Source organism: Stylophora pistillata, chromosome 8, assembly GCF_964205215.1.
Source record: "Stylophora pistillata chromosome 8, jaStyPist1.2, whole genome shotgun sequence".
NCBI lineage: Eukaryota > Metazoa > Cnidaria > Anthozoa > Scleractinia > Pocilloporidae > Stylophora > Stylophora pistillata.
In genome coordinates this window covers 22,873,085-22,892,694 of record NC_142526.1, presented here as the reverse complement: position 1 = coordinate 22,892,694, position 19,610 = coordinate 22,873,085, and the positions used below count along the sequence as shown (strand labels likewise).

Below are 19,610 nucleotides of genomic sequence, written 5' to 3'. Positions count from 1 at the left end.
ACAAGAAAGTTTTTCCTTTGATGCTCGATTATAATCCTATTTTGCTGGACGTTCAAAGCAAAGCATTATTAAGAAGCACTTTCATTTATTACGATCTTTTACTCGAGTCACAGAATTTTCTCATGCCAAATCTATATTTCCTGCTTACCGCCGAACCAGAAACTTCAAAGAAATTTTAGCACCTTCTAAGTTTCGACCCAGCTTTTTGCAAATCAGAAGGTTGAAGAGTGTTGCTTTAATTGCAACAGAAAAAGGTGTGACTTGTGCAAGATTTTCTTACTTCAAGTTTCTAAATTCCAAAGCAGGATATTCCACAGGCAGGATATATCTCATTCTAAGAAAGTAACCTGTTTCTCCAAAAATGTCATCTACCTTGCAACATGTCGTGAATGTAATTTACAATATGTAGGGTCTACATCGACCGAGTTTAAATTAGATTCCGCAATCACAAATCAAGTATGCTTAATAATAGAAGAACATATGAACTGGCAGTACATTACAATAGCTCTCAACATGAAATTTGTCAAATCAGTTTTATCATCACAGAACAAATTACACGTTTCCAAACTCCTCTACATATAGACCAACTGTTACTTACCAGAAAAGCCTGTTGGATGAGACATTTATTCACGCATAATTTGCATGGCTTCAAATCTCTTCTATATTTCTAATGGATTATAAATAATGTTTGGTTCACCTATGGCACATCACCAATCACATACTTGCATAATGAAATAATTCCATTAATCAGTTGTCTCTTTTTCCTGAAAAGATTTAGCGCAAAAGACCACCGCAGTTATACATACAGCTATAATCCCTGCTTCTCATTCAAAATTGGACCGCAGAAAAACCCAGGTCGTTCTAATGTGGCGGTAAGGAATAATTATTGAAAGCTTATTAAATATTGAGTAGCCAGGGTGGTAGATGGAACAAAAGTTGATTTTTTCTGTTACTGATCGTAGAGAGTAGAATAATAGGTCTTTTGTTTAGGGATTCTGGACAAAATAAGACTTGCAGCTTCCTTTAGCAGTGATGTTGGGAAGTTTGTAAATTTTGGAAAAAAACAAAAGTAGTCCGTCCTTTTTGATGTCCAAAGTCAGAGTTGCTTTACTTGCACCAATCTACTTAGTTATCGGGAATTTTTTTAGTTATCTAAACTAAGTAGTTTAGTTATCTTTTTCAGTTATCGAGAATTTTCCGTCAATATACCAATACTTTTCTCTTTTCATTGAGATTTTTTTGGGGGCAATAGAAGCTTGTCGGTTTTGCATGTAGTTTGCTCGTTGATTCGCAATTCGTTCGAATTAGCATTAAAATAATTGATCAACCCTTCCATTCTGCACAGATCATTACTCATGAAAAGATAATCTTTACACTCAAGTTCTTTTATTTTGCGAGTGTTTAGAAAGTTGTTTTCTTTATTCGCATCATGTCTCATTCTCTCATACGGAGAATAATTTTAAATGGAAAATATTTCAACTCATAATCTTGTTTCAGATTTGTAGGTGGTTTGGAGCTGATTACCACGTAAACATTGGACTTCAGACCTCAGAGTCGTTTCACAAAGACTCGAATCCAAGACTAAATTATCATAATGGGGATAACACGTGGGTGCTTGTATTTACTAAGGGAGACATAAGTAGCATAATTTCTTGGACTTTTAAATTTTATGGGGTCTTAAAGTAAATGTGAGTCCCAATTTGTGGCTCAAAGTAAAGATTGGGATAAACATGAAGTTGCTGTTTGGTTATGATACCTAAGTACCTACCTCAAATACATACTTCATCTATTATTAGCATGGGCACTTACAAAAGTGCTAATTCCTCGTGAAGCCAGCCTGAGATCATTTAATGACGGTAAGTGAATTTTCATAATAGCAAGTAGCAACGGTACTTCAAATTTGTGAATCGAACATAAACCAAACCCGACCTCTAGCCAGCTCAACGTAAAGAAACTAAAAGAATGATTATACCGGATAATGCTCGAACGAATGGCTGCAAATGTTGAAAGCTACTGCTTTGAATTTTTGTTTTTGTATCTTTTCTTTCGTCCTTTATTCTCTTTTACAAAATGAACAATAAAATTATTTGCCACAAGTTTCGGAGAGCTTTGTCGTTGAAGATGTGAGAAAACGATGTCAGATCGACGCCCTCGAGTTATATAGTTCAGTAAGACTCCGTAGCCTAATTGGCCATTTACGATCCACAATTTGATGCTCGGTAAACTGTGTAAAGATGCTCTAACCTAGATATCATATTAAAAACGTGTTACTTGCTTCGTTTTTTCGTATAGCGGTGACTGGAAACGCATCGTATGACTACTGTGCAATTGCTCTGACGACGAGGGCGATTTCAGATTTGTGAAGTTTAGAAAACGCACTGGCACAGTAAGTTACTGGAAGGTGTTTGATCGGTCTTGTAAGGATGGTATAAGGGAATATCCCTTTAAAGAGAAATATGGAGGCCATTTCACGCTTCCAGTAAAATAAATCGGCCAACTCACTAAAATAATTTCCTGTACTTGCTGTTTTCTGGGCTACATTCAAAACACAGCTCTGTTCGTTGTGTTCAGTCACTGACCAGAACCTCATCATTCTTTGTCGTGCGAGTCAGTTAAGTAAAAGTTCTCCAATGCAAAATGAAAGTTTCAATTTTCTGATCGTCGACCGAAAGGCATGATTTTCTAATCCATCCTCTACTCTTTCCACCTAGAAAGAGCAGAGGGATGAAGCCCGAGAAGGCTAATAGAATCACCAGCGTGACTGCCTCATCTCTCTGTTGTGGTTCGAGCGGAAAATACTAATGTAACATGCAACGTACACACCCACGCATAATCACTTTCACACGCATAACAAAGTCGGTATTCAACACTGAGCAGCAACACAGAATGCGGCCTTAGTGGCAACACAGAATGTTGCCGCTAAAGTAAGAAAGTAATGATCTTTGTAATCGTCTTAGTGACCAAATTACACAGGCTAATGATGACTGACAAAGATACTGTAATTGGCTATCACTGCATTTTATATCTTGCAAAACAACAGGAAGTGAGTTGCGCGAAAATTAATTCAAGCCAACTTGTCAGCTTTTGTAACTAAACGAAAATACACTCCCGCCTTTATTAAGTCTTCCACAGTAAACAACAGTCACGCGATATGCGCATGAAGTCTTCTTTTTAGGTTTCTCATATCCCCTTCTTCCAATTCAGAACACACGATATAGCTAAACAATCATGACAAAAGACCCGAAATTTCTACCAACCGAAGTGCCTTGCGTCACTTAGAGTTTGCCATATTGTTTAAACCTGTAAGCAACTAAATACGGTTCAAAATAAATATAGTCTAATATAGTAATCCTTGCTAGAAGTGATGACGAGAAATGGTTATTGCAAAGTGAACGGGCTTTCTCTTTGCCCCGACGTGAATAGATAACTTGTAAATGTTCAAGAGGTGTATAGAATCATATTCACAAACTTGAGGAGTGTTTTGACAAGTCACAATTTTTTAATTACTAGTGACACAAAGCCCTGACCATACAGTATATCTCTTGAAGAAGGTGAGGGGATAGCCATTCCTGTGGTCCTTAGTGTCGCTGGTGTCATCGGTCTATGTGTTGTTCCTTTCTTTATCTGGCGGTTTCTCAGAGCGCAGCCTCCCGATGATCGGGTTGAAAACCTTTTTGATAGAAATAATTTACCCAATTATGGTGCAGCTAATGGAAGTGATAACCCCATCACCAGCGGAAGTGAAACCACATCGAGAAGTGCGTCTCCAAGTTTAACTAACCCCTCGTCAACGAACTCATCATCGCGTAGTGATATCATAGCGTCATCTAAAGAAAGTTATAAAGAAGGTAACAGGCCATATGTCTGTTGAAGAAGACACGTTCACTTGCTCAGCAGATCACTAGACCAAAGGATATCATTTGGTTTCTCGTTAGCTAGAAGTAACTCGATAGCGAAAAGACTTGCACATATTTAACTTAAATTATTTGAAGTGATTAACTGTAATTCTAGGACCTTTTATAGAGAAATAGATAAATAGTGTTTTTGTTCAATCTTTGATGAATGATTCTGATAGTAACAATCCTTTCGGCAAATAACTATATGGTTGAGTTTGTTAAAAAGCTGGTTTGTAGAGATAATCTTTCAACGATCAATGAATTCAAAGAATGAAGATTAAAGCAACTGTGTAATTAAATTTCAAGGGGATCAAGCCTTTTCCTATAGTCAGCAGTGTAAATTTGTACCAACTCGAGAATTTTGAGACCTCCATATACATATCAACAGGAAAAAATTGTGTCTGGATCTCAATGGAGGACTGAATAAAGCCCGAGGTAAGGTTTACTGATAGTGTCTGAATAATGTGTGTAGCCCATCATCCAACAAACATTTTCTCTGGCATGCAATTGCTCAGAATATGGCAAACGAGAGCCATTAGGTCATCAGTTTTATTACTTTCAAATGTTACCCCCATTGAATAAAGTCTTACTTACTTACTTAATTACTTACTAAATGACTTGCAGTCTACACTATATATGCCCAAGTGGAAATCGGAGAAAATCTGGTAATCTACTCCAATTTTCAATCTTCATCCCAAGTTTATTTCAAGGAAGAAAGCCTTTTAATTGTCACTGCAAGAAAAGAATGACAATTATGAAGTAATAGTAGAGAACAATGAAGTTAAAAAAGTTTTCAGCCAACATTCTGGGACCTGAACAAGTCAAATTTTTCCTCCGCTGTAAGAGATTATTTATTTAGCCTTATGTCAAAAATAATTTTTTCCTTCTCGGAACAGGTGGGAAATATGTGCAAGGCCAAACATCTAAGAAAATTTACGTGCTAAATTGAGCCTAAGTGTATTAGTAACCGATATCAAAGTTTGTAAAGAAATCTACTGAATCAAAGATCATCGAATAAAAGGGACAGTTTAAAAGTATATATTTATGCACCCAAGAGAACCATTATGTTCTATTATAAATCGATGGTTTAACATATAACACGCGCCGATATTTTGCGGGTTGTTAAAGAAGTTTATGGTTAAAGCCTTCTTGCCTTCTTCTTCAATGTAATACCGTGGAATATTTGCGCGTTCTCGTGAACTTTTTTTAAAAGGACACATCAGCGGAACAATATGATTCGCTATTTTAACGATAATGCTCATGTGGTACAGATTCACTTCAGTTGTACTATGGAAGGGTATCAATAATTCCCAAGGTTAGGGAGATGCATTTGGTACGCTTGATCAAATGCACTTTAAACGACCGAAGCCCAGTTGTTTAAAAGGCGGATAACACTATCCAACGGATAAATTGCTCTCCGGCGGGTAAGTTTTTTTATATAATACTGCTCTATATATTAGATAGATATTTATATAGTGCATAACGTTATACACCCTTTGAACAACTGGGGCCAGCTAATCAGAAAAGAGATTTCCAAACGACTCATCCAGTCGACGAATGGGAAAACGGTAATTCTATAAATAGCTTTTGCTTAGTACAGGGCTATATGACACTTGGTACTCTTTAAATATTTGTTCGTTTCGCAGTCCCTATGGAACGACTTCTGATGAGCAAAGAATAATTCAACTGCGGGTGTAATTTATCGTGATAATTTTACAGTGTTGACTACGAATAAATAGATGAAACTTGGAAGATTGAGTAACTGCAGTTAGAGATACTTTGTTGCTGTGACGAAAAGGCTATCGTAATTGATATAATGATTTTAAGTGTACATACACAGATACATACATACATACATACATAAACTTTTTTTTCTCGAATTTAAGAGCAGTTTGTAAAAACTACTTAACTATGGTCTGTTATGTAAAGAAACAAAGTTGACTTTGTCCAATAAAGTATTATACGCAGATTCAACATTATTTAGAATGAACCTAAGACTTCTTTTATTAAGAGCATCTAGTTTCTCGGTGTTTCGTACACTACAGAAATGCCACACCGATGAACAATACTGAAAGTGCGGTAAGATGAAGGCCTTACACAATTTGACCAAAGTGGCTTTAGAGATCAGTTTTCTAAATCTTATCATGACATTTAACTGATTATTGATCTTTTTGCATATCGAAGATACGTGTTTATCAAACTGTAGTTTGTTGTCAATGTTCGTACCAACTGTGTCGATGGAGTCTTTCACTGGAAAGGAGTATGTATGCTCCGTATCACCAAGGATCCAGGCCTGATGTTTAGTTTCGTTGACAATCATACCATTGTGTAAAATAATAATATTATGAAAATATTATAAAAATAATTAATTGCTCTTACCATAATAAATAAGAAAGCTTATAGTGAAATATTAATAAAGTTGGAGACTGCTTCACTACTAAGCTTGTGTGACCTAGCAGTTCACTGTAAGGGAAGTGTCATGACTTACGTCAATTGACATGTAATCATTACATGTTTGTGATCGCATTGGAGGACTAAGACGAGTGGATAGCCAGTGAACCTTACATACATACATACATACATACATATATACATTTTATTGTGTTTTGGGATAAAAGTACAGTAACATGCCCGCGGGTAGCTTAGCTAATCTAGGCGGGTCATGTTGACAGGAAATAGATACAACTAAATACAGCTAAAAGTAACAAGAGAACTAAAAAAGCTAGAATTGACAACAATGATTAGAGACTACTGATAAACTAATGATATTACTTATAATAAATGACAACAGTCTTGACGGGATATTACTGATGCATTAAAAGATATAATTGAATACTTATCAACTGATCAATCAAGAGGAAGATAAATTCAACTTAACTTTTTGAACGATTTCTGGAAGATCAATGTAACAATCTTCTGAAGCTAGGATCTCAAAAAGTGTTTGTTTTGTTTTCCTCTTGAAGACATTTTTTGAAAGTTTTCTAAAAGATAGAGGCATTTCATTCCATATTTTTGTTCCGATTCTAGAAAAAGAATTCACTTGAATTGAGAGTCTGGAACTTTGTACGTAAAAGTTATTAGAGGCAGAGGATCGAGTATTATAAGAATGTATATCAGAGACATCTCGAAAAAGATTTTGAATGTTTCCAGGAGCATTACTGTATCTTATTTCAAACATATGGTTAGCTAAATGCTCGTAATACAAAAATTTTAAAGGTGTCGATAAATAAAGGAATTGCATGTTGATTTCGCTCTGAGAAATAGATAAAGCGAAGAGCTCGCTTTTGAAGCTTGAGAAGCTTTCAAATCAACAGAATCAATCATCATCGAATAAAAGGGACAGTTTCAAAGTACATATTTATGCACCCAAGAGAACCATTATGTTCTTTTATAAATTGATGGTTTAACATATAATAAGTGCGGATATTTTACGAGTTGTTAAAGAAGTTTATGGTTAACGCCTTCTTGCCCTCTTCTACAATGTAATACTTAGTTCTTATTAACCGAGCGGGAGGTCTGTATGGGAGAATCTTGACCGAGGTCGCCAGTTCAGACCGAATGCAGTGAGGTCTGTACCAGCGACCGAGGTCAAGATTCTCCCATACAGACCGACTTAGCTCGCTTAACCCTTATCATGCTGAGTTCGAGTTCAGGTTACAATTGCCTAAACTGACTTTATTTTTAGTAACGCAATTATACACGACAGTTGATCCCTTCATCAGCAGTGAAAGCTTTACATTTCATTAAATCTCAACAACCTATATATCAAATTAAAGCTTAAGAAATTGCCTTTCTGATTATGTTATTACAATAAACTTTTAACCTATGTTGCTTTTAAAATTTTAGCTATGAAATCATGCTTTTGGAAAAGCTTGACAAAAATCATACATTAACAAAAAACAAATCATATTAATTTCTTTCAAAAATTATCTGTACAAGCCTAAAATGGCAATCAAAGTTAAGCCCTAGTCCACCAGCTTAATAAAATAATTCCTGTGACTCTGACAGCATTTGTTTCTCTCAATACAGTAGCAAGACTGCATACTTGTCAATTCAACACATAATCAAAATTAGGAATTTATGTACATTGTTTGGTTTTGAATTAGTTCAAAACTGTCAGCTCAGTTGTTGGGTCTATGTTGTAAATTTATGTATTTCTGTCTTTGATTTTACTTCAAAACCTAACAAAATCAAACAAAAGATGAATAATGGTTATGATCATTTAATCAGTTAGTTTCAGCATCCTCATTGTCATTATTGGCATCGTGTCTTCGAATGTAGGCAGCAACATAGTCGTGAACAGTATGGAACAACTGGAAGCAGTCCTGTATACAGAGGGCTACTTTACAGACACTGCACTGAAAGCTAGACTCTTTTCCTGGCCTCTTCCTTTTCTCTCCTGCCCTTTTCAGGATCTTCTTTTGAGCAGGAAAGCAAACCACACATGCCTGGGTGATGTTGGACTTCTTCCCAGTGCCCAATATTTTCTCTGGGAAGTGACCTCTAACTCCAACTTAAAGACGGGTTAAGCCTTCTGCTGACCTCCTTGGGCGGCCTCTCGGGGTGAGAGAATAGGAGATGCCAGAATTCCTAACAAGCTCCTTCACAAGCTCCCTTTGAAAGGTCCTTTGCAGCACAGGTGACCGGCTTCTTTGATTGTACAGGATGTAAGCATTCAGGATGCTTAAGAAAAACAGGTGGAAGAACACTTTCTTCCACCATTTCATGGTGCGTTTTCTGAGGCAAGAATAGGCCACCATCTGATCACACCTGTCAACTGCTCCCATGAACTTGTTGTAGTTATGGATAATCTCAGGTTTAGATAATCTCAGGTTTATTGGGCGGCCAGTTCCAGGGTGATTTCGGCCAACTTCTACATCCGCAGCAGAATGAACTGATGACAGCATCTGGAAAACTCTGCGGTCCTTAAATTTAACTGCCAGCAAAGTTCCATTGTTCATAACATACTTTTCACCATTTTTTTTTCACTTGTGCCCTTTTAAATTGCTGGGGGATACCTTTCCTGTAGCAGGCTGTTCCACAGGCCCCAGTGTTCTGCCTATAGAGCTCAGCAAATAAAGTAGGTAATGTGTAGTAGTTGTCAACATACAAACACCTACCCACATTCAAATAAGGTTGCATGAGCCTCATGACTAAGTCATATGTCTTGCCTTTAGCACCGGGTAGTTCTGGGTTTACACCAGTGTAAATTTCAAACCTACAACAATACCCATTACTTGAGTCACACAACTGGTATGACTTAACACCATACTTATCTGGCTTGTCAGGATTATACACTTTGAAATGCACCTTTCCTCTGAATGGAATCATTCCCTCATCAATGCAAATATTTTTGCCTGGCTTCCAGACATCTGAAAATTTCCCAGTGACAACGCTGTATATAGTGCCAAGCTTTTTTATTGGGTCATACCCTTCCTGTCCTCGAGGAACATAATCATCATTATCACACAAGTGAAAAAATGTTAAAATATTCATAAACTTGTCTCTTGACATAATTTGAGGGAAAAAGGAAGTAGATAAAACCTCGTCGGTGGACCAGTAATCCTGGATATTCTCTTGATTCACCAGGCCCATTGCAATGATCATGGCAAGAAAAGCTTTCATCTCACCAGCTGTCACACCATCCTCAGGCTAATATCTAAACCTCGAGTGCTGAGGTAAACGACCTCTTCGCTGTAAAGATGCGATTGTTTCCGTAGTATATTTATTTGTTTGGGATGCAATTTCGTCGAATAGGTTTTCGGGGAGGAGGAGATGAAAGTAGTCAGAGAATGATGGATTGTTAGGAAGCTCCACATTCAACCCTCGATCAGCTGTGAAGTCAAGCCTTCGCTGGATGCGATCGCCAAGGACCCAGTTGTCTTCTTCGGTTTCTTCTTCGCTGTCCGCCTCGCCATCAATGTCTTCTTCTCTTCTATCATCTTCTTCTTCAATGCTTTCAGAATTATCCGTATTTTCATCTAAATCGCTATCCTCTCCGCCGACAACTTCATCAATAGTTCCTTCATCAACAAATACAATATTGGCCGCCATCTTTGTTTATCAGTGTTACCGCGCAACAAATTATATTTCATACTAATTAACTCTTTTATTCTACTCGGGTCTTCGAAACTCTGCCGGATGCTTAATTTATGTCCCTTGGGTTGGCCAATGACCATAAACCTATATAAGCCCGACATTTTCCGAACTTCTCCGCCAATAAAACGATGATGTTCGGAAACCCGGAATATTTCCGAACCCGTCCACATGGACGAACACGTGCGCCCGGAATATTTCGGGAGCCACACGATAAGATGTTTATTATATGGCTGTGTCTAGAAAGCAACGGAACATTATATTCTTTACGTATGATGGACGATCCTCGCAGTAGATAGCGCTATTTGAGCAATAGCGAAATTCAGACCTGAAAAAAATCAGGCCTGTACGGGACTCGAACCACTGACCTCTGCGATACTAGTGCAGCGCTCTAACCAATTGAGCTAACAAGCCAACTGAGAGCAGGCCGTTAAGTTGATTCGTAATGAACCCGTGAAAGTGATAAATGAGATAGAATAAATATATGAAAATCATATATATGATTTTCATATATTTATTCTATCTCATTTATCACTTTCACGGGTTCATTACGAATCAACTTAACGGCCTGCTCTCAGTTGGCTTGTTAGCTCAACTGGTTAGAGCGCTGCACTAGTATCGCAGAGGTCAGTGGTTCGAGTCCCGTACAGGCCTGATTTTTTTCAGGTCTGAATTTCGCTATTGCTCAAATAGCGCTATCTACTGCGAGGATCGTCCATCATACGTATCAAATACCGCAATATATGATTTTCATATATTTATTCTATCTCATTATATTCTTTGTAACTTTTTTTTCTGGACCGGTCTAGATGCCGGTCTAGATGGGAAAATCAAGACCGCTTTCAATATTGATTTCAGCCAATCAAATTCGTGAATTCAGTAGTTCCCAGTCCTTATGAGACATAGCCATATAATAACGTGAATATTTGTGCGTTCTCGTGAACTTTCTTGGCAAAATTAAATAGCAGCGGAACAATAAGATTTGCTATTTCAACGACAATGCATGGAAGGTTATCAATAATCCCCAGGGTTAGGGAAATACAATTAGTACCCGTGATTAAATGCACTTTTAACTCCGAAACTCAGTTGTTCAAAGAGCGGATAACACTATCCAACGGATAAATCGCTATCCGGTGGGTAAGTTTTTTGTTCTTTACTGCTCTATATATTAGATAGATGTTTATACAGTGCATAGCGTTATACACCCTTTGAACAACTGGGGCCAGGTAGTAAAGGAGATTTCCAAACGTCTCATCCAGTCAATGAATGGGAAACGGTAACCGTACCCTAGGAATAACTTTGCTTGTTATAAGGCTATCTGATATATTTGTTTGTTTCGTAGTCCCTAGCTATAGAACGGTTCTTAATGAGCATAGAATAACTCAATTGCGGTTGTAATTCATCGTGCTAATTTTACAGTGTGGAGTACGAATAAATGGATAAAACTTAGGAGATTAAGTAACTGCAGTTAGAGATATTCTGTTGCTGTGACGAAAAGACTATCTTAATTGATATAATGATTTTCAGTGTAAAAGAAAGTCTTTCAGTCATCTATGAAAATATTATAAAAATAATTAATTGCTCTTACCATGATAAATTAAAAAGCTTATGGTGAATAGCCCATTTCCGAATAACCCTTGGCCTCATTTTCAAAACGAGGCCAGGTGCTCAATCATTCTTGTGAAAATGAGTTTAATTTGCATGTGAATGAAAACTTATTATCATATGAAAGTATGAACACCAGGACTCGTTTTGAAAATGAGGCCAAGGGTAATTCGGAAATGGGCTATTGTTAATAAAGTTGGAAACTGTTTCCCTACTAAGCTTGCGTGACCTGGTAAGTCACTGGAAGGGAAGTGTCATGATTTCAACATGATCTCGAGACCGAAATAATGATTATCGTTACTTCTTAATTGGCACCAAATTAATGATTATAGTAATTTCACAAACAGGCTAGCAGAAATCTATGTTCCAGGAATGGCCGAGCCGGTGCTATGAGTAATTTATGCGAGAATGGCTGACACGTCCGGTAAGCTAATTTAGCTTTTGTCTTCGTCTCTTTTTAGGTAAAAAAATCAATATAAAGGTCACGCTTGGGTGAATAACTAGTTGTGACATCGGACTAGTGCTATAAAGCTTTGTCGAGCCAAAGAGGTCGCCTTTTATTAAGATATCTTGGATGCATTTCGAAACTGTTTGGTGAGAGTCGTATCCTACTTGCGCAGTTCACGTGCTTCAGCTGGCACCGTTCAGACCATTTTGAGGGGCAGAATATTAAAGAGCTTAGGCGGAGATATGGGCTACGATCATATGGAATGTCTTTGTAATTATAAATTGTCTACCTGAAGAGAAAAGGACTTTAAATTGAGCTTTACTTCTATTATCTGTGTGCGTAGGAGATACTGCAGTCCTCACTCTTTCCAAAGACGACTATTTCAGCCCAGAAAAATAGACACTTAGAGTAGTGCAATGCGGTTTTAGGTGTGTTTTTGCGTGTATGATCGTTCTGTGTTCTCCTTCATATATCAGTGGATAGTTTGGGCGAATGATACGCCATGATCTTTGTTTGCATGGTTCTCTTCTGCTTGTAATTTGAAAGAAATCTCTCAGCCTTCTGTCTCGACTTGTGATCGTAACTTATTCTTTACTGAGTAAAATAAGCGATATGCATGAAAGAATTGTTGGTAAAGTTTCCATATAACCCCATACCTATCAAAAACAAAGCAGAAGACAACAAGAATTGTATGCATGTATGCATAATGAGGTATGGGGTTATATGGAACCTTACGTATGGTAATTAATCCTCCATTGACTTTTAACTGTTCAGAGGGCTTGTGAAGCAATTCATAGCGTTTGGTTTGTACCTAGATTAAATTTTTTTGTTCTCTCAAAAAGAGGCATTTGATGTAACTTTGCTAAGTATTACCTTTTGAAAGCTGGGGTTATTCAATTAGAACTTACATGTTAAGGGCAGAAATGAGATGACAGAACTAAAGTAAGTCCTTAGGACGTGATAGTAATAATTACATCTTTAGCCAGGGTAAACCTGTCAGCAATTGCTGATATCCTACTGCCCTAGTTCTTGTGAGACTGATCTGAAAGCTTGTGAAAAGTCATAGACTTAATGAGGTTTCTTTCTTACTTGTGCATACTGTCTCACATGAACAATGACACTGTGGTAATTAGAACAACGAGCATTGCCTTATTTTGAAAAACTACAGACACAGGATAGTAATTTTCAGAAATAGCATAATGTCACAGACTTATTACTTACTTACTTACTAACTGGATTTTAACATAGAGGATTTGTATAGATACCCTAGCTGCTAAAACTATGATATTTGTGCTCTTTCTATGGATGCATTTTATTGTCGCAGAAGTTGAGATTTTCTTGATAATGTTAGTTGTATAATTTGGGCACACCTGAACTCATGCTAAAGATCGTTAACCCTTATGAGGTATAGTATAATCTCCTAGATTATACTATACCTCAAACATAGTTTGTTAATTGGCATTAGATTTCTGTTACCCAGCACTCACATACATAGAAGACACGATACTTACCTGACATGGGTAAGTGTCCCATTTCTATTCAGTTTTTCTGCATCTTGGGACTCGTTGCCCAACAGCAGTCCTTGCACACCCAATGTTGGCGTACTTGTGTACCCTCCTTCAGGCATTACTTGGCAGATCACTCTAGCTCTGTTAAGTATAATGTCATTCAGCTATAGCACTGACCATTGCACTAGTAATAAAATAAGACATACTACTACTAGATAGAAACTTTGTCAATTTGTGGGCTGTTTGTGGCATTGAAACTTTTACTGCTTTCTAACCTCTCCATCTAGGAACTTCAAGAGTGAAGAAGGGAAGAAAGGCAAGTGCCATATGTTTATGTACTTGTGTGAGCTTAAGATCACAAGATCTAAAGGCAAAAATCAGGTAGCCCAATGGGAGGATAAAATTATTTTAGCCAATTGAAATAGATCATCAAAGGTAATTTTACAGTTGTAAGAAATTCAAAGCAGACACAAAATAGTTAGGGAAAGGTGCCTAATGATTAGACAAAAAGTTATTATTTGCAATTCAATTAAAGGACAATCTATTGATGAGTTTGGCGAACAGGTTAGGTACCAAATTGTATTCTCATCTAAAAAATGGGATTAAAAAATTTGATTTCTTGGTTGATCTTGACAGTATGATATATTTTTTTTTTTTTTTTTTCTGAATAGTCTTTTCTAAGCACCATTCTCATCATTCACGTTCCACATTTTTATATGTAAATCCTTTTTTGAGGTATTGTGAGAAATATTTTAACTGTTTTTAGCTTCCCTTTTTGGTCGATAGGCATGCTCTGATTGTGGTGCAGAGCAGCCTTCGGCTCGGAGGCAATGTGAAGAATGCTCAGCCATCTTTCCTAAGATCAGGAAGTCTGCACAACTAGAAAAGATTAAAAAAATGGGACAAACAAATCTCACAAACCAGAGGCACTTGATGGAAAAGCGTGTAAGCAGCATTAAATGTAATATACACTGCATTAAAAATATAGGTCATATTCTTGTTGATATCATTACTTTGTTAGATAACATGAGTTACACAACCTTTTTCCTACATGTATGATATTCTACCCTACATGTATATGTGTAGGAAAACCAAGAAAAGTTCCTCAATGTTCTCTTGTAAAATAAAACATGTGAAGCTCAGTTACACACCTGTACTGGTATAACCCTGTCAAATTTGTTATAAGTGTGTATTATATGCATTAGCAGATTTTATGATACTAGGTCTTGACACTGAACACAAAAAGCTAGCTTTGATCTTCATTGTACTCCAGGCTGATATTCTAAACATGAAGCACAACTGTGATGTTGTCATCATGATGCGAAACAGGCATGGTGATGGTCACACTGTAACTGTGTATGGCACTGCTGGTGCAGGGGTTGCCTTCATTGGAAATAGGAATGACGTTAAGATTTCAGAAGGTGGAGATGTGGCATTACAGCTGTTTATGAAGTTCATGAAAGGTGCTCTAAACCAACACTTTTCCATTGATAATATAGAAGCCAATCAGATCTACATACTGTATGAATTACCAAAACAGACACTTGCATTATACTTATTGAATACCTATGTCAAGTTACTATTTTATCATTATGATATTTTTACTGGGGTTGACAAAAAAAATTTACAAAACAAAAAAAAACAAAATAAAGCAAACTGATTGGCTGCATTAATTTTGTAAACATCATCACTTTGAATGTTAATGATGTTTATTAATAAAAGTGAATTGGCAACGAGAAATGTATTCCACCATCTCAGCATGTACTCATGTTGTTTTCCAGTAGCAGTTTTGCAAGTTATGTTATTCCAGTTTCTATGTAATCAGACGTGACCTTCCTCATTGTATATAAGTTTGTAATGTGACTATTGGCTAACTTCTTCTTTATTTAGATTACTATTCAAGGTCTGGCAGTGAACATTTAACAACTGCATCTACCACTAATGACTTTACAAGTGAATTGCTTACCTCTTCCCAGGAAGGTAGTTGAACTGTTTGTTCCTAGGCAATGAATTTAATGTTTCAGAAATATTTCAAATGTTAGAGTGCATCTAATCAGGTTTTACAATAATTTACAGTGATTGTTACACCCCATAGCTATCTCTTAGGCATTTTTTATTCACACATTTAGATCATTCTGAAAGTTCTAGCAGTTGTGAAACTCCCAAAGATTTAAATGAGGTGTTACCTGCAGCCCCATCTACTCTCTGCAATGCAGGTTTGTTTTGTTGTTGATTGTTTTTGTTTCCTCGTTTCTACTTTTGTTTGGTTTGTTAAAGGTGCTCTTTTTTGGTTCCTATTGAGCACCATCTACACAATATGTTCAATATAACTACCTGATACTCAGATACCATGTCTGAAAGTGAAGAGGCTGGAGCACTAGATCGAGTGCAAGACAAAACAGCTGGGGCAGCAGTGGAATCTAGTCCCCCAAATAATGGTTTGTAATGTTTGTTTGTATGGATTTTAACAACTTATGCAAAAGTATCTACAAAGGTAACATTTTAGGATTAAGTTATTTCTTAAAAAACTATAGGTGATAATGTAGTTTTTGCATGTATATCAAATTTTGCCTTCATATCTCTGATTCCATGAAATCTTCAAATTGATGTCCCATTAAAGGTAATTGAGATAAGAAATTATAAGCGAGTGGAGTCACAAAGGGTCACTATGCTACTGATCATTTTTTTTCATAATATTAGCACAAAGTTCAGGGTGCACTCTCAGTTGTAATTTAGGAAGCTAGGGTAAGAAAAGAGTCAATAGTAGTAAAAAGTTTAAACATTCAATTTTTCTAACATTCAGAGAACATCTCACAAGCATTGCATGTTTGGCTGTAAAATCATCCTTGTTTTGTGTAACAAGACTTGAGTATGCACCATAAATACCCTATTAAAAAACACATCATTTGAATTGCCAAGATATTCAATTTGGTCAAAGGGAAGTGTAAGGGCAGTTTTGGTAATTTGAAGAGTCCAAAACAAGGTAATGCCTGCTTTACCGATATTGTGAAGTGGGGTTAGTTTCATTTGCAATGCAAGCTATTTTTTGGCTTGTTTTTGTTGTGTTTCTGGATTTTGTTTGAGCACCCCAAATGGATTTGGAACAATCTAATATACTTGATTCTCAGATACAGAGTCTGAAAGTACAGAAGGTGGAACACTAGAGAGTGTGCAGGACAGAACAGTTGGGGCAGCATTAACTTCCAGCTCACACAATAATGGTTTGTTTGAATTGTTTGTTTTTCTTTTTTGTAGTGAAGTAAGTACAAGTCGCTGTGAATGCATAGCGGTATTGTTTTGCAGGACTTTCTGATGTTTTCATCAAAAACTGAAATTTTATTTCAAGACCTGTGTACATGTACATGTAAAGTTGATCTAGTAAATAGTATGCTATGAAATCCCTGTTGGTTGCATACTAATTTTTGTTCTTAATTTTATGTTCTGTTTTCTTGATTTCAACAGTCATGGTGGTGTACAGACGTGACTCAGTTGTCCTGGCAGGTGGCCGTTTAGAGGAAAGTCGACGAGAAATTCATGGCAAGAGAGTACCAACAGATCATGTTTGTGTGCTGTTAACAACAGCAAAGCCTGATGTTATTGCACCATTTATTGCTGGCGATCCAGATGAAAACTCTTTTTTGGAGAAAGGAAAGTTTTTTGCTTTCCCTAAACAATTCATATACCGAGCAAGTCTTCTGAATGGATCTCTCCAGTTAGCACCATATAATGCTCCACCTTAAAGGGACAGGAATGGCTAGTAATCATCAATTTTTGTGTCAAATATAGGGTCCAAAAACATAATTTGAGAGAAGTGTACACAAAACATGTCATTGATAAAAATACATGGTCTCTACATTCATTTTGAGAGATTCTGCATTAGAGTCAGGAAGGTGATATTGCAACAGCAAAGTGAGGTGAGAACATGAATCATAAATTGTCACTAAAAAGCTGTATTTTTAGGGTCAGAAAATGATGTAACATGACACAAAAATGATTATTTTTAAGCCTTCCTTGTCCCTTTTCATGCATCTACCATTTTTTTTCTGAAAGAAACTGTCTAACTGCAAATATTTCATTCTCATCATTTCCTATCTTGTGTATCAAGTCAAAATTTAGCAGTATTTTGAATCACTAACAATCAGTTAAAAGAACAGTATTATGAAGATAGTTTTTGAGGAATTAGTTTTTATTTAAAACCACCATAACCAGATTGTAATCAAGTATGTCAGATTTTATTTAAAGCAAGAAAGTGGTATTTTACTCACTCATTGCTGTTGCAGAGGTGACTTGCTCTAACTTCTGAAATGCTTAGTAATAGGGCATATGAATGGCTAAGCAGGTCTATGTTTCTGTTCTCAGTTACGTAAATGTAAATATACATGATAATAGTACCAGCAATAATACTTTCACTTTTCTCAAATTTGATGGTATTTTGATTTGCAGAACTAGAGTAGTTACAGTTCTGCCTAAGCATGTTCTGTCATCAATAACACGGATAACCAATAATCTTTATTTGTACTCGCATTCATACTTGCTCTAAGCAAAAAGGGTACAAAATTGAAAGAAATTATTAGAATTAACATTGGAGGACTAGCAGTCTGGAACAACCATAGGGATTAGCAAGGAAGAAAACAAATATTTTTGATGCTACTTGTTGTAACTAATTGCCTGTCTAATTCAGTTGCACGTATGTATGCCGACGATACTCACCTGACCTTTGCCCGTAACAACATAGAAATGATCAATGATGTTATGAATCACGACCTATCCAATGTTAACACATGGCTCACTGCAAACAAATTGACTCTAAATTCATCTAAAACTGAATTCATGTTAATTGGATCGCGGCAAAGGATAGGTACCTACGATACTTCCCCTAAACTAATCATAGGTGGTGACATAATTAAACAAGTTAGCTCAGTCAAATCTCTGGGTGTACATATAGACGAAAACCTTTCATGGAATATGCACATTGAAAAAATAGCCAAGAAAATCGCATCGGGCATTGAAGCAATTAAACGTTGTAGGCCTTTTGTTAATCGAACCACGCTTGAGTCCGTTTTCAATGTCTTAGTTCAACCGTACTTTAATTACTGCAGCGAGGTCTGGGGGCATTGTAACAAGGGTCTTTCGAATAAGCTCCAAAAGTTGCAAAACCGGGCTGCCCGTATTCTGACCTTCTCCAGTTATGACACAAGCGCTGATCCTCTTTTTGTGCAACTTAACTGGAGACGGTTAGATACTCAGCGACAAATACAAGTGGCCACCATGGTCTATAAATCTATACATGGTCTTGCGCCCGACTATCTTGGTTCTCTTTTCACTAAATATGATCCTCCATATAATCTAAGGAACTCTGAAAACAAACTAGCTGTTCCATTGCCCCGCACCAATTTCCTGAAAAATAGCTTTAGCTATAACGGTGCGGTTATCTGGAATAGCTTGTCCCCTGAATTGCGGCAAGCAAAATCACTTCAATCCTTCCGAAATGGTTGTCGCAATTTCTTCGTCTGAATCGGCAAAACACACACGGCATCTATGTAAAGCAGAATTTCTTTATTTTTTTCTATTTCACTTTTAAATTTTAGATCATGTTTATATAGATTAAAATAGATTGTAACTGTAATAATAGATTGTAATAATATTATTTTATCTGATAGATTTACCGTGTCTAAATAAAAATAAAGTTCAAGTTCAACTGTTTTAAGTCACATATGGGATTACTAAGGTACAACCTCAAACCATAACCGGTCTAGAAAGTCTTCCTTCTCTTGCATGTAAGTGGACATCCAAAAGAAGGACTGTTGAGTGTTCATACATCAGTTGTACATCTGAACTCAATCGGTGATATTTCTCACACATTCTTTCACAGAGGAGAGTGATTTTAGGTAGGGAAGGTGTTCTGTAATCCTCCTGGCATCTGTCACTGGGTAAGACATCAAAACAAACACTGGATGCAATTACCAGCAAAATGAATACACTTTCTGCAGTTGTATGCCTATGAAGACTGGTGTCAGCAGAAGACATCTAATGTTTCCAGACGAACAGAACATTGAC

General features: G+C 36.7%; 1 protein-coding gene and 1 long non-coding RNA gene across 5 annotated transcripts; one reads left to right on the top strand and one right to left on the bottom strand.

Annotated features, from left to right (window-relative positions):
- The first annotated feature begins 11,870 nt into the window (after positions 1 to 11,870).
- On the top strand, positions 11,871 to 19,256 carry LOC148725523 (uncharacterized). Of its 4 annotated transcripts, XM_088731884.1 has the most exons (9): positions 11,873 to 12,021; positions 13,841 to 13,869; positions 14,340 to 14,498; positions 14,827 to 15,016; positions 15,444 to 15,533; positions 15,683 to 15,769; positions 15,899 to 15,991; positions 16,682 to 16,774; positions 17,016 to 19,256. In XM_088731884.1, the coding sequence occupies exons 1-9, from the start codon at positions 12,006 to 12,008 to the stop codon at positions 17,291 to 17,293; spliced, it is 1,035 nt and encodes a 344-aa protein (XP_088588010.1). In that variant the 5' UTR covers positions 11,873 to 12,005; the 3' UTR covers positions 17,294 to 19,256. The 4 variants fall into 4 exon arrangements, with proteins under 4 accessions (XP_088588012.1, XP_088588010.1, XP_088588013.1 ...); XM_088731886.1 differs by lacking the exon at positions 15,683 to 15,769 and having other exon boundaries at positions 11,871 to 12,021; XM_088731887.1 differs by lacking the exon at positions 14,340 to 14,498 and having other exon boundaries at positions 11,874 to 12,021.
- LOC148725524 (uncharacterized) lies at positions 13,556 to 16,687 on the bottom strand. The gene is made up of 2 exons (XR_015991242.1): positions 15,520 to 16,687; positions 13,556 to 14,432 (listed from the first exon to the last, which is right to left on the bottom strand). It is a non-coding gene; the product is annotated as an uncharacterized LOC148725524 (long non-coding RNA).
- Positions 19,257 to 19,610: the final 354 nt, after the last annotated feature.